Genomic DNA, 12,753 nt, shown 5'->3' on the forward strand with positions numbered 1-12,753 from the left:
AGAACGCATTCCTGACTCCCAGTGCCATATATTTCCCAAAAGTATGGGCAGTTTATTTAGCCATTGTCGTCTAGCCAAGCGATGGTATCTTCAGAGGCGAGATGCAGTTCTTCTAAGCCACTGCTGAACCTAGTCAGCAGGCATTCATCGACAACGTGCGTCATCATCTGCGTTGTGCCAAAGCTGCACAAAGGGCTGTCACAAAGGCCCCAGCGATACTGGTTGGCTGCACAGAGACCTTGCCCAGTCCGGAACCTGTTCAACAGGGACCAGTGACGACGGGGCAAGTCAAAACCAGGCGGGCAAATTGTGGGGTCGGTGATGAGGGACTAGTTGGGGATTATAATAGATATCCATTCCTCTCGCCAGAGTGTTTCCGCCCTAATGTCCTGGCATGGCGGATGAGACCATAATGGGCAACGTGACCGCAAATGTGCAGCTGGTGGTTTAAAAAGGTCATTGTGCAGCGGCAGGCTTGAGTTGGCGCATACTTTCTCCAGTAACTTGCCAGTGGCAACCTCTCGTCTGATATGAGGAGGAGCAATATTGCTCAGAACTGGAAGCCATGGGAGTGGAGTTGGATGCAGGGTACCGGAGATGACATGCATGGTGGCATGTAACTGCGTATCCACCAGTTTGGTGTGTGATGATCGACTCCAAACTGGTGCGCAGTACTCCGCCATCGAATACAAGATGGCAAGAGCTGACGTCCACAAAGTTGGAGCATGAGCACCCCATGACGAACCTGCCAGTTTGCTAAGAAGATTGTTGCACATCTAACTTTAGCTGCTGTCTTCTTCAGGTGGACATGGTAACAGCATGCGGTCTAAGGTCACACCTAGATAGATCAGTTCTACTTCATGCTTCATCTGCTGACCATTCGGATAAACATTTAGTTCTCAGGCTGCACTGGCGTGAAGAAGATGGAACAAACTGGAGACTGTTTTTATGATGCTTGGCTGGAAGCGCTAAGTCTTACAGTAGTCAGCTAACTTTATCATGTCCCGGTTTAAGGTGGTATCAAACTTGTGAAACATCTGGGCCTGGGTACTGCAACAGATGTCTGCGTAAATGAACTTTCATGACTCCACTGTTGGCAGGTCATCGATGTAAAGGTTGAACAGGGTTGGAGACAGCACAGAGCCCTGGGGTAACCCATTGCTTTGTCATCTCCAAGCACCTGTCTTCTCCCCCATATGGACTCTGAACTGCCTATCGCAGAGGAACAGTTCAGCAATGCCTGTGACCCAAGTTACGGGCAGTGAGAGAACATAAAGGCATGCTGGTGCTTAATGCCATTCCTTTCTATGGAGAAAGCTTCTGAAGCTTGAGCCCTCCAACTATTTGAGTCAGGTACTCACTGGATAAAGCACTTGTTTGTCTTCCCTGGGAGCAAAGCAAAATATCATCTTGGGCTCCTAAATGACTGTTTGCTAGACTTGGCACCTGCACTGCTAAGGGAGAGGGGAAAAACTGTTTGAAATAAGGTGAACCAAACATGAACATATACATGTGTGCAGTGTTTGTGAAAGGAACCTGACAGACATTTCAGAGAATGAAATCCACAGAGCAGATACAGCAAAGACAGCAATGGAGCAATCTTCTCCCATGCTATGCTGGCAATCTGCCTTGCTACTGTCTCTCTCTAAAAGTATGTCTACACTTAAAACACTAAAAGAAAAGGAGTACTTGTGGCACCTTAGAGACTAACCAATTTATTTGAGCATAAGCTTTCGTGAGCTACAGCTTACTTCATCGGATGCATACCGTGGAAGTATGCAGTATGCATCCGATGAAGTGAGCTGTAGCTCACGAAAGCTTATGCTCAGATAAATTGGTTAGTCTCTAAGGTGCCACTTAAAACACTATAGCAGCACAGCTGCGCTACTGCAGCACTTCAGTGTAGACTACCTATGTCGATAGGAGGGGCTTTCCCATCTGTGCAGGTACTCCACCTCCCAGAGAGGCAGTAGCTAGGTCGATGGAAAAATTCTTCCAGCAACCTAGCACTGTCTACACCAGAAGTTAGGTCGGTATAGCAACGTCTCTCAGGCGTGTGGACTTCTCATACCCTGAGAGACGTAGCTATACTTATGTAAGTTTCTAGTGTAGACCTGCCCTAAGTCTATGTCTACACTGCAGCTGGGCTGTGACTTGCAACTTGTGTAGACATATCCACACAAGCTTTAATTTAGCTAGCTTGTGAAAAACAGCAGTGAGGACAAGATGGAGTTGGCTGCACAAGTGAATATGTATAGGGAGGAGGAGGTAGGCTGCCAAAGCCTGCACCGCCACATCCTCACAACCATTTTTCACAAGCTAGCTAGACTAAAGTTAGAGTGGGTATGTCTACACAAGCTGCGAATCACAGCCCAGTTGCAGAGTACACATAGCCTAAGAGAGGCAGTTCATGTCCATTCAGTACAAATGGAGAATTCTCATTTAAGGCCAACTGCCAAGCTTTCCCTTTCTCCTTCTCCCCAAAACAGATATGGCAACTTGTTTTCTTTGGATATGCAACTTCATTTTCTGCAATTAAAAGTCACAGACACTATAATGTTCCATTCTGTGAGCCTCCATGAGAGGCACCAAACAATGTAGGAACCTTTTCACAAGAGATAAGCAAGCACTGGGTCAAAGTACAGTGCTTTGGCTTGCAAAATAACTGAGAACCAACAGTTTCCATGCTACACCAGTCAGATATAAGGGGCAAGGAATCCTCCATCAACTTCTCCCTCCCGAGCCTCACACAGCCTAACCCTGAAACTATAACTCAAAGAAAGACAGGTCCTTGCATGCTGCATATTTTAGACAAGCTTCAGAAATGTAATCATAAATGGTGAGGCTGCCAAACCAAACTGGATTTTGAAGCGAGGGACGTGTCTCGGAACAGGTCTGCCTGGTTAAATATCGAAGAAAAACAAATCAAAACAAGCCACAACCAGGGAAAGTTAAACTACCCACAAAGACTCAATCTCTTAGTACGTCCCCTGCTCCAGTGGCTCCCCTTCTAAAAGGAAGTGAGATCACTCTGCCCTTGGAATTAATGAAGTCTTTATTCCAGCGCTGATCAGGAGAGACAGAAGGAAGAGGAAGTGCCTGTGTTGCTAGTGACACCTCTGCAGCTTCTTCTCTCGCACATGGCCTCCATCTGAAACAAACCATGCACAAGAATTCCCAAGCCTGGTGAACCTTGCCAATATGATTTGTGCGTGTCTGGTTATTTGGCTTGCAGCTTGAACACCTGCTATTTTTAATCATCCCTCCTACAATTCTGGGGAATCACCAAGTCACCATGCTGAATATTCTGTTCCCACAGAATACTGAATAACCAAGACAACACAGGAAGTCCACAAAATATCCATCTCAGAGTACTTCACTGACTGCAAACTGTTAACAGTTCTGGAGCAATGGAAAACTCACAGGAGATTCTCGAATATGTGGTATATGAATAGGTATAATGACTAGAACAGGATGAATAACTGGACAATTGAACTTGATGTTACCTTAGCTTTCCCCACCATGCACTTACAGGAATAAAGCTTTAATTTGGATTAAATCCCAAGTGACCTGAAATAGATCAATTGTAGGGCTGATCTATATTCTGTCCAAGGCAACCAGGCTCTTACTAAGGTTGAGTTGGAAGAAAGGTACATCAAGCACTTTTCATACATGTAATACAACATTGCACATAATACTACTTGCATTCCTACAGCACTTCATGTTTGAACCACCATACACAATTTAATCTACAAAACACTTTTAGGAGGTAGCCATTACCCACATTTCACACATGGGGGGAAAAAAACTGAGGCGGAGATTTAAGTGATTTGTCCAAGGCCACAAAGCAAGTCAGTGGCTGGGCCAAGATTAGAACTTAGTTCCTGAGTTCTACCCTCATCTTCATTCCATTACTAGAGCACACTGTCTCCCAACAGCACTGATCATTAACATTGCATTGTGAAAATATAAAAACGAGACTAGAATAAAAGCATCTGTACTGCCCATAATACTTTAGTATTTGCACAGTACACTTCATAATATGCAAGTCTCTGAAGATCTAGCAATTCAATTCATTCACGTTCCCCACTTTACTAGCCACATCCAATATTATTAAAAATGAATACATTTTTAAAATCCTATCTTTCATTATTTATGCCTGGTGTGGCCAAACTTACTGATCCTCTGAGCCACATTCGACAATCTTCAGAAGTTCGAGAGCTGGGGCAAGCCTGTCAGGGCTTGGGGCTTCAGCCCTGCAGGAGGTGCTTGCCAAGGCTCGGAGCTTCAGCCTTGCAGGGTGGTGGGTCTCAGAGCTTCAGCCCCACAGGAGGTGCCTGCCAGGGTTCGAGGCTTCAGCCCTGCTCCTGCTGAAGCCCTGAGCCCTGGCAGGTGCCTTCCACAGGGCAGAAGCCCCGAGCTCCCTTCACCAGTAGGCGGAAAATGGGGAGGTGTGGGGGGCAGCGTTCCCTCTAATTTTTCCAACGCATGTGCAGAATGAATTTTGTTATGTGAACCAATATGGAGGTAATGTGACATCACTTCATATTGGTGCACATACAAAATTCATGTGGCGGGGGTGGGGCCTAGAGGTTCAGAGTGTGGGCTCTGTGGTGGGGCTGGGGATGAGGGACTGAGGGCTAGGGGTGCAGGCTCTCCCGGGGCTATGACAGGGAGAGAGGACTCCCCCCAGCAGCACCTGGGCTGGGGGGACGAGGTGCTTCTCCCCGTCACGGGGAAGCTCTGGGGCTAGGGCTGCGGGATAGGTGTCTCTTCCCCATCCACGGCAGATCCAGGCCTTGACTGGGGCCAAGGTAGGGGCACCTCTTGCCAGTTTGCAGCAGGTTTGGGCCTGGGCTGGGGCAGCGGCACCTCTCCCCATGGCGGCAGGTCCGATGCTGGGGGAGAGGCATCTCTCCCCACCGCAGCACTGAGCGCCTGCGTGGCACATAATAGGCTGCTGTGTGGGCGGGCAGCTTAGAGGAAACTTAGAGGGGGGGCTCCGGGAGCTGCACTTTAACTGTAGAAGAGCCACATGCAGCTCATGGGCCGCTGTTTGGCCACCCCTGACTTATGCCATTAACTCACTCAATTTGGACAATGAGAACAGACTATTCTGTTTTCCTTCCTGCTGGCAGTCATCTTACAGTTACATTTTTGGGTCCTCAGGCAATAACACAGCATATCCTTGTCTACACACAAACTTGCCACACGGTATGGACAATCATATTCTGGTATAAAGCGTGGCTTTTTTTGGGTTTAGCTTAAGATGATTGGGACCAGGTTTAAGTTAAACTTAAATAAGCCGCTCTTCTATCAAAATAAGTGTGCATACAGGGTTTTTCACTAGTTTAACAAATACTGGTTTAAATTTACAGCTCCACACCAGACCTCAGCTCTAAGGCTTGTCTACACTACTAAATCCAGTCTGAAGATCTGGTTACATGATCCTGAAAATGTGTTCATGGTGGATGAGAGTAATCTATGACATAACCAGGTCTTCTAATTCAATCGGATTTTGCAGAATACTCAAGGAATTCAAGGGTTACAATAAGGTGTGTGGTATTACAAGATGAGGTCTGTAATGGAGCACCAGAGCTTGAAAGCCCTGCATCAAAGGTAGTCCCATAACTCCTGAGTTTATTGTGTATTTCACAAACTGAATTTAGCCTAAAAGCACATGGTCTCATCCACAGAGAAGTTATTCAGTGCCCTGAATCAACAGAAAAGGATTTTTTCTGCCTGACTCTGAGTGCCATGCTCTTATGGACAGGCTGTTTTATCAGCTTCCTATTGACAGAGACCTATCTGGGTTTCTTTTCTATCTTGGCACCAGCAAGCCAGAGCACAGCAGTGATTTTTAAAGGGATTCTGAACTCAAACAGGAGGAAATAGCACCAGGGTCGGTCTCTCAGACTCTCATGGAGTCTGCTGCCAGGCAATACATTTTCCCTTGCAGCCATACGACTTCAAAACAGGATTCAACCACATTAGAGAGGGTAGCTCCTGGAGACAAAGTACCCCTGACTCAGCAAAGAGTGGAATCATTTCCTCCTAGAAGCGAAAAGGAGGTCTCATGCTGCAGAGCTGCTGAGATTGGCAGATTTGATTTTGTTTAAATAACGCTCATTCCCTCTCTAGGTGGTGCACTTCTCGGAGAGAAAATAAATAGGCTGGAAAAAAAAATCAGAGGCCTGTAACAGAGAACCTGCAGAGAAGCAAGCTAAAATGTAAACAAAGGCAGCGAGAGACAGCGATGAGGTCAGGAGGGCAGGGCGGGGATTGTTTGTTTTGAGCAGTGCCTGTGTGTTTATTCCTACTGGTACAGTACCACAAACCCACACAGAAAGTGTGGGAAGAATGGAGGGGGAGGGGCAGGGGCCACTTTCCAAAAAGGAAACAAACCCGACCTAGGATCTACCAACTACAACGATTTTCCATAGACCAATCAGAAAAGGGCAAGCCAAACTCACACCAAATTTGGAAAGTTAATACTGGAAAGGGAGGAGGGAGGGAGGGGAGCTGAGCTAAGCTAATGAAAACCTCCTCCCAACACACGGAGCAAATAAACAGTGCGGGATGGGGGGTGGGCTCAAGCTCTGAGTTCTCTCCAGGCCTCAAAAATATATTCTTTGAAAGGGGACAAAGGCGTTGCTGCAGCTAACAACACAACACAGGGAGACAGAGGCCTGGGAGAAGGCCACACTGAGATTCGCATTCTGGAGATCCAGTTTATCTGCTCAGCGAAGAACATTCACTCTCTCAAGGAAAAAAACGCAGATCTCATTCACTTCCTGAAACACAAAAGACAGGATATGAGGGTGGAGAGAAGGAGGGGGTGAGGAGTAGAACAGGGATGTTTACAAACATGTCAGCTCCTCCCCAACAAGAGGAACACAAAACGAAAGGCATTTGGGCAAGCAAAACCTCAGAAGTCTTTTGAGGTTTTTGAAGACACTGCTGCATTTGCTTCTGCTAAGGCAAACGGATGCAAACATCAATCATCTTTGGTGAATCATCTCTGCTAGGGGCCGAGCAAAATTCAGCACTACTATTTTCACTCTCTCCCTACGCCAAAATAATAAATAATAATAATAATAATAAAAAAATTTAGTGGAATCATGTATCAGTTGCAGACATATACCAGAGTCAAAGGTGCACCCTCTGTTAGGAATGTAAGCCACACTGCATTGCCTGACACACAAAATGACAATGGAAAACTAAGTACCATATGTTGGCAACAAAATTACCCTCCTCCAACTCCCTGCTGCAACTAGCTTCATTTAAAAGAGGCTGAATATAAACTAAAAATGCTGCTTGAACAGAGGATTCAAATCACACCCACCACCAGCTCCCTCCTTGAGTATTTATACTAAATAGCAATGCAATTTAGCAAAGAGGAAAAAGCTTACTCAAACAAGCAATACGCTTCCAATCCCAGGCAAAGCCAAACACTGCCTTCATGACATCCAAGTCATTCAAGTTTTAATATACTAACTGCGTTAGCACTAACAAGTAGGAGATCCATTGTGCATTACCACATTTTACAAATCGGTGAATAAGAAGAAAGAAGCCATGGCTATTACATCAAACATACTTTGGCTGTTTTGACAACTATAGTATCTTCTATTGTACCCGTAAATGTATTGTACTATACTTTGGGCAAGTAAAGAAGCTTAGCATTACGAGATCTCACTTTGGCTCTTCACTATCAACTCCTGGCTGAGAAGCAAGAAAATAATTATTTGATATTCTGATTAGCAAAGCTTCTGAACCTTTATTAATAATCTACATAATAGAAAATACACATTTATTAACTCTCAAATCTCTGAAGTCTATCAGTGGGCCAAGTTGTCTGACCAATATCGTTCCCTACCCTTACTGACCGGCTACCTTTACCCTAGCTTGAGGGAACCCATTGGCTTCAGTTTAAAAAAAAAAATCTAAAAATATAACTTATGGAAATGGAAAGAAAATGTATAACAAATAATGCAACATAGCAGGCAAACACATTTATGCACATCTAGGGAGCACTCAATGGAACAGATCATCCCTAGACCATCAAAGAGGTTTCACTCTATGTCCTTTTCTCATTCTTTAATTTTAGTTCTACGCATTTATTATACTAATGATTTGAGATCTTAAATCTCTATCCCTCACCCCCAGGACTTTTCAATTAATCTTTAAATGGCTTCCATGATCTGGAATATCACACAGTCAAGTTATTTTTAATGGGGCATTCATTGTATTGGGTAACCAATGCTAGGTTGGTGCTTGGAGAATGTGGATGGAATCTCTGGCAATGACATGGAGGGAAGACCAGCACCTTCTCTGCATTCCATATCACAGGCACCTTACCTGATAGTGCCAGTGGGGGAGGGCAGGGGGCTGACCAAGCTCCGGAGATCCGGCTCCGGAATGTGTATCTTCAGAGGCGATATCTGAGGATAAAGCGGCCGAAGGGGAGGTGATGAAGCTTCCTCCTTCACTTCCTCTTTATGGTATAAAGATGTGAATTGGATCTTTATGACTGTGCTAGGGAATCGGAAAGTACACCTGCAAAAGGGAGGGGGAGGGGTGGAGAGAGAGAGAGAGGATCAATGTACTGAGCATAAACCAACTGGATGGAACATGCAAGTCCATGCAGAGAGGTACTCATTAATCTGTGTAGCACTAATGAATTAATACAGTAAGAGTTTAGACCTCTCTACAGCACTTTTCCTCCCAGAATCCTAAACCACACTTTTAACATTCATGAAGCCTACAGCACCCTGTGAGGATAAGTATTATTATGCCCATTTTATACATACATTAACTGAGGTTTTGAAAAGTTAAGTGACTTTGCCTTAGGCCAAGCAGTGAATCAATACGAACGGCCATCCTGGGTCAGACCAAAGGTCCACCTCGGCCAGCATCCTGTCTTCCAACAGTGGCCAATGCCAGGTGCCCCAGAGAGAATGAACAGAACAGGTAATCATCAAGTGATCCATCCCCTGTCACCCATTCCCAGTTTCTGGCAAACAAAGGCTAGGGGCACCATCCCTGCCCACCCTGGCTAATAGCCATCGATGGACCGATCCTCCATGTTATTATCTAGTTCTTTTTTGAACCCTGTTATAGTTTGCCCTTCACAACATCCTCTGGCAAAGGTTCCACAGGTTGAATGTGCATTGTGGGAAGAAATGCCTTTTTTTTTTTTTAAAAAAAAAAACCTGCTGCCTACTAATTTCATTTGGTGGCCCCTAGTTCTTGTGTTACAGGAAGTAGTAAATAACACCTCCTTATTTACTTTGTTGGGTGTAGTTTCTTAGAATAACAATTTTCATCGGATTACCAATAGGGATGTAAAACATTAACCAGTAAGCATGAGTCTTACTGGTTAACCTGCCTGAACTATTAACCCCCAGCCTCGGCCAGCCCTGCGCTGCCCAGCCTCGCCTGGATTGGCCCCAGCCGCGCCGGTGGGATTGGCCCAGCCGCTTAATCAATTAACTGTTTAAAAAAAATTTTTTTTTAATCATTTAAACTGTTAACTTTTTAAATGGTATTTACATCCCTAGTTACCAAAAATACCTAATCACAATCAATACAAAATAGAAGAGCCATAAGGACCAAAGACTGAGCAGTAAGCATTTAAAGCCTTTACAGTGTAATCTGGACAACTGTTATATGCAGCATGAAAATTACAGAAAGTCAGTAACATCTCTCTGTTCATACCACAGCATGTTAGGCAAAATTTACCCAATAAACCGCATGAGGCAGTGTTAATGGGTTATCACTGATCAAACTGGTTTCTGATCAATAACAGAAGAGCTTATTTAATGACAGATACTAACCCATACAGTCCAAAGGGAAGTGACTAATGCAGCCAGAACAGCACTCAGAAAGCCACCAAGACCTTGGTAGCATTCTTTCATTTTATCTAGCACACATTTTTGTCACAAACCTCAGTACAGCCCTAGAGAAGCATTGGGAATTCTGTAGGAAGTAAAATTTCTGGCATCTTCCATGTTTAAATGGAACTTTTTAATTTAGTGTTTTCAGGCTGTAAAAGTTAGTGAGATGCACATTTCACTTTACCGCACTTATAATTAGGCAATAACGTATAATCAATACAAGCAGTCCATGAAGCACTGCATGACCATTTTTGCTTGTACCAGCATCAGGGAGGCAGGAGAGAAAGACAGGGTAGCAGGCTTCAGAGTGGAAAAAGTCAGCAGAATATAATTATGCGGAGGTCTTGTCTACCGTGAGAAAATGAGAGAATCTCCCATAATTTCTCTACCAGCGGTTTGATGCAGCTTCACATGTGCTAGCAATGCCAGGAACATGAGAGTAGATTGGGCACCAGCATTGTAACGTTGGTGTTATTAAACCCTGCAGAATTAGAGGATATGGTGGTAAGAACACTTGTGAGTGATTTACACTAGTGTTTCTACTATTGCTAGTGCTGATGGCAGGAGAACAATTTGCTACTAGACACAAGATGTAAGATTTATCTCAGTTTCTTAATGAAGACACAGCTCACTTCTCCCCAGGGTGCTTTTAAGGAATCAGCAATGAGTAGCGCAGAGTTAGCTTTCAGAGACGTGAAGCTCCTGCTCCTCCCCATTTCATCTCCCAAGTGAGTTTGCTCAGTATTCAGGAGCTTGGAAGCACAATGGCTCTGCTGAACATGGCAGGAGCTTGTGTTGTATTGAATTCACTTCAGAGGCCCTGCCACCTGCACTCAGCAATGCATTAAATAGAAAATTAGCCCCTGCAATACAACTCAGCCATGTTTATTTAACCTTTCAAGACATGCTCCCCTGCAGTTTTGCTGAGAGAGAGACCAATTTGACACAACAGACTTATTTCAACGATCTTTATTTCAGTGTTATGGAATTCTCTATGATAATACCAGATGCCCAGTCTGTCCCCGCATTTGTGTCAGCCTGGACTGAAGAAATATATGGTTACTAAAGCTTTCAGTGGTTCCAAGCTGTTGCTGATCTTAATAGGTTTAATTGTACACAGCCCGATGACATTATTGTGCAGGACAGGTATATATGAACAGCAGGGGTATATGCTAGACCTTCTGCTTCAGCCTCATCCCAATGGGCATCTGTGTGCCAGTACGACTTAATCCACTCCATTGTCTCACCTCATTTCTACAGGAATGGTCCTTAGAATAAGGAACTTCACTCACCCCGCTCAGCTTCTCCACTATTCAACACTGCTACTCTATCAGTAGTGTGTATATTTTAGCCACTCTTAGCTCCTTGAGAGGGACCCCATGCCCTTCTTGTTTCCTTTTTACCATACTCCTTTGATTTGCCTTATATTTTTTAGGCTTTCTAGATAACTCTGCTTCGATTGCTGTTGTATATTAATGCTGCAGCTCCCCATCACAAATAAATATGAGTTAGAGTATGATCTATCCCACTATAAAGGTATGTTTAGATGAAGACCATTTAACATTGCTTTGGCTCTGAAGCCCTACCTGCAACAATCTGATTCAGTCACATGTCTTAGCCACACCCTCAAACTGGAAGGGAGGGGTGGAAACAGGAGAGCTGGGCCTACAGCATGAGTTAAAGATCAATCCATTTGCTGCTGTGATTTCATGTTAAGAACTGCAGGCTTCCCTCTCCTCTGGAGCAGGACCCTGAGAACTACAACCAGTTTCAGCATAGTCTCCCTAGCTAGCACAGAGATGGATATTTTGTCAGAAAACTGTTACCAAAAAATCTGATAAGGTAGGTTTGCTTAATGCACTTTGACTTTTTTATATCTTTCCACAGCTGCACCTCAACCTAGGGTGACCAGGTGTCCCGATTTTATAGAGACAGTCCCAATTTTTGGGTCTCTCTTATACAAGCTCTATTACCTCTCACCCCGTCCCAATTTTTCACACTTGCTGTTTGGTCACCCTATCTCTCCACCAGTAGTAGACATGGCAGGAACTTGCTAGCCAAGATATGGTAATTAAATTGTGTCAAGTCCTATCCTCTAAATCTGATTTAAAAGCTGGTAGCTACTTTATGCTACAGAATACCATTACAGCTGCATCTTGCTACACACCTATACATGGTTACAATTTTCTTCTAATGTAGCCAGGGCCTAAGGAATCAATGCCACCAGGAAGCATGCACCCCAGATTCCCATCAACCTCCACTGAGTTTGAGGTGAGTATCCTATAGTAGGATCAGGCCCTAAAGGAGAACATTGTGCCTAGAATTGCTGTTAAGGTTTGGTTCTGTTTGAGACTGCTAATATTGGCTAGTCTACCTGTATTACTGATTATTCACACTGTTTGCATACTGTTGTGAAGCACTAGCTCAAACATTCACTAATTATTATGGACCTGTGCTGGTGAGAAACCAGCTGGACAGCAAGCCTGTCAAATGTATGGGGTCGTCTTAAGTTTTCACCAGCAAAAGCTCTGTGTTTCCAATGATGTTGCGACTGAGTGCAGCTTTCCCCTGCCCCAACTAAACTTTCGAACGTTCTCTTAGCTACTTTTCTTCCCTATCCCTGACACCAAAAAAGTTCACCCTAAATCTACACTGAAGTTTAGGATATGACATGGATTTATTTGAGAAGAAGGCAGAGAATGAGAGGTGGTGCCTGGGTTTAAGCTTTCGCAAAGGAAGAGATAGGAGGGAAGAACACTCAGCACTAAATCAGGACTCTATGTTTATTTCTTTAAAAAAAACACCAAAAACAAATCTGTTAAAAAGCTTCAAATAAGTTACAGTATTTGATTCATAC

The 12,753-nt window shown here is 44.3% G+C and overlaps 1 protein-coding gene across 2 annotated transcripts in view; it reads right to left on the reverse strand.

Moving 5' to 3' along the window:
• FOXK1 (forkhead box K1) overlaps positions 1-12,753 on the reverse strand; it is a 66,942-nt gene that overhangs the window by 19,403 nt on the left and 34,786 nt on the right. For both annotated transcript variants that reach the window (XM_073361940.1, XM_073361941.1), the window contains exon 2: positions 8,359-8,556. In XM_073361940.1, the coding sequence (XP_073218041.1) occupies positions 8,359-8,556 (198 nt within the window). The remainder of the gene's footprint in view (positions 1-8,358; positions 8,557-12,753) is intronic.

Source organism: Lepidochelys kempii, chromosome 10 (assembly GCF_965140265.1).
Source record: "Lepidochelys kempii isolate rLepKem1 chromosome 10, rLepKem1.hap2, whole genome shotgun sequence".
NCBI classification, from domain to species: Eukaryota; Metazoa; Chordata; order Testudines; family Cheloniidae; genus Lepidochelys; species Lepidochelys kempii.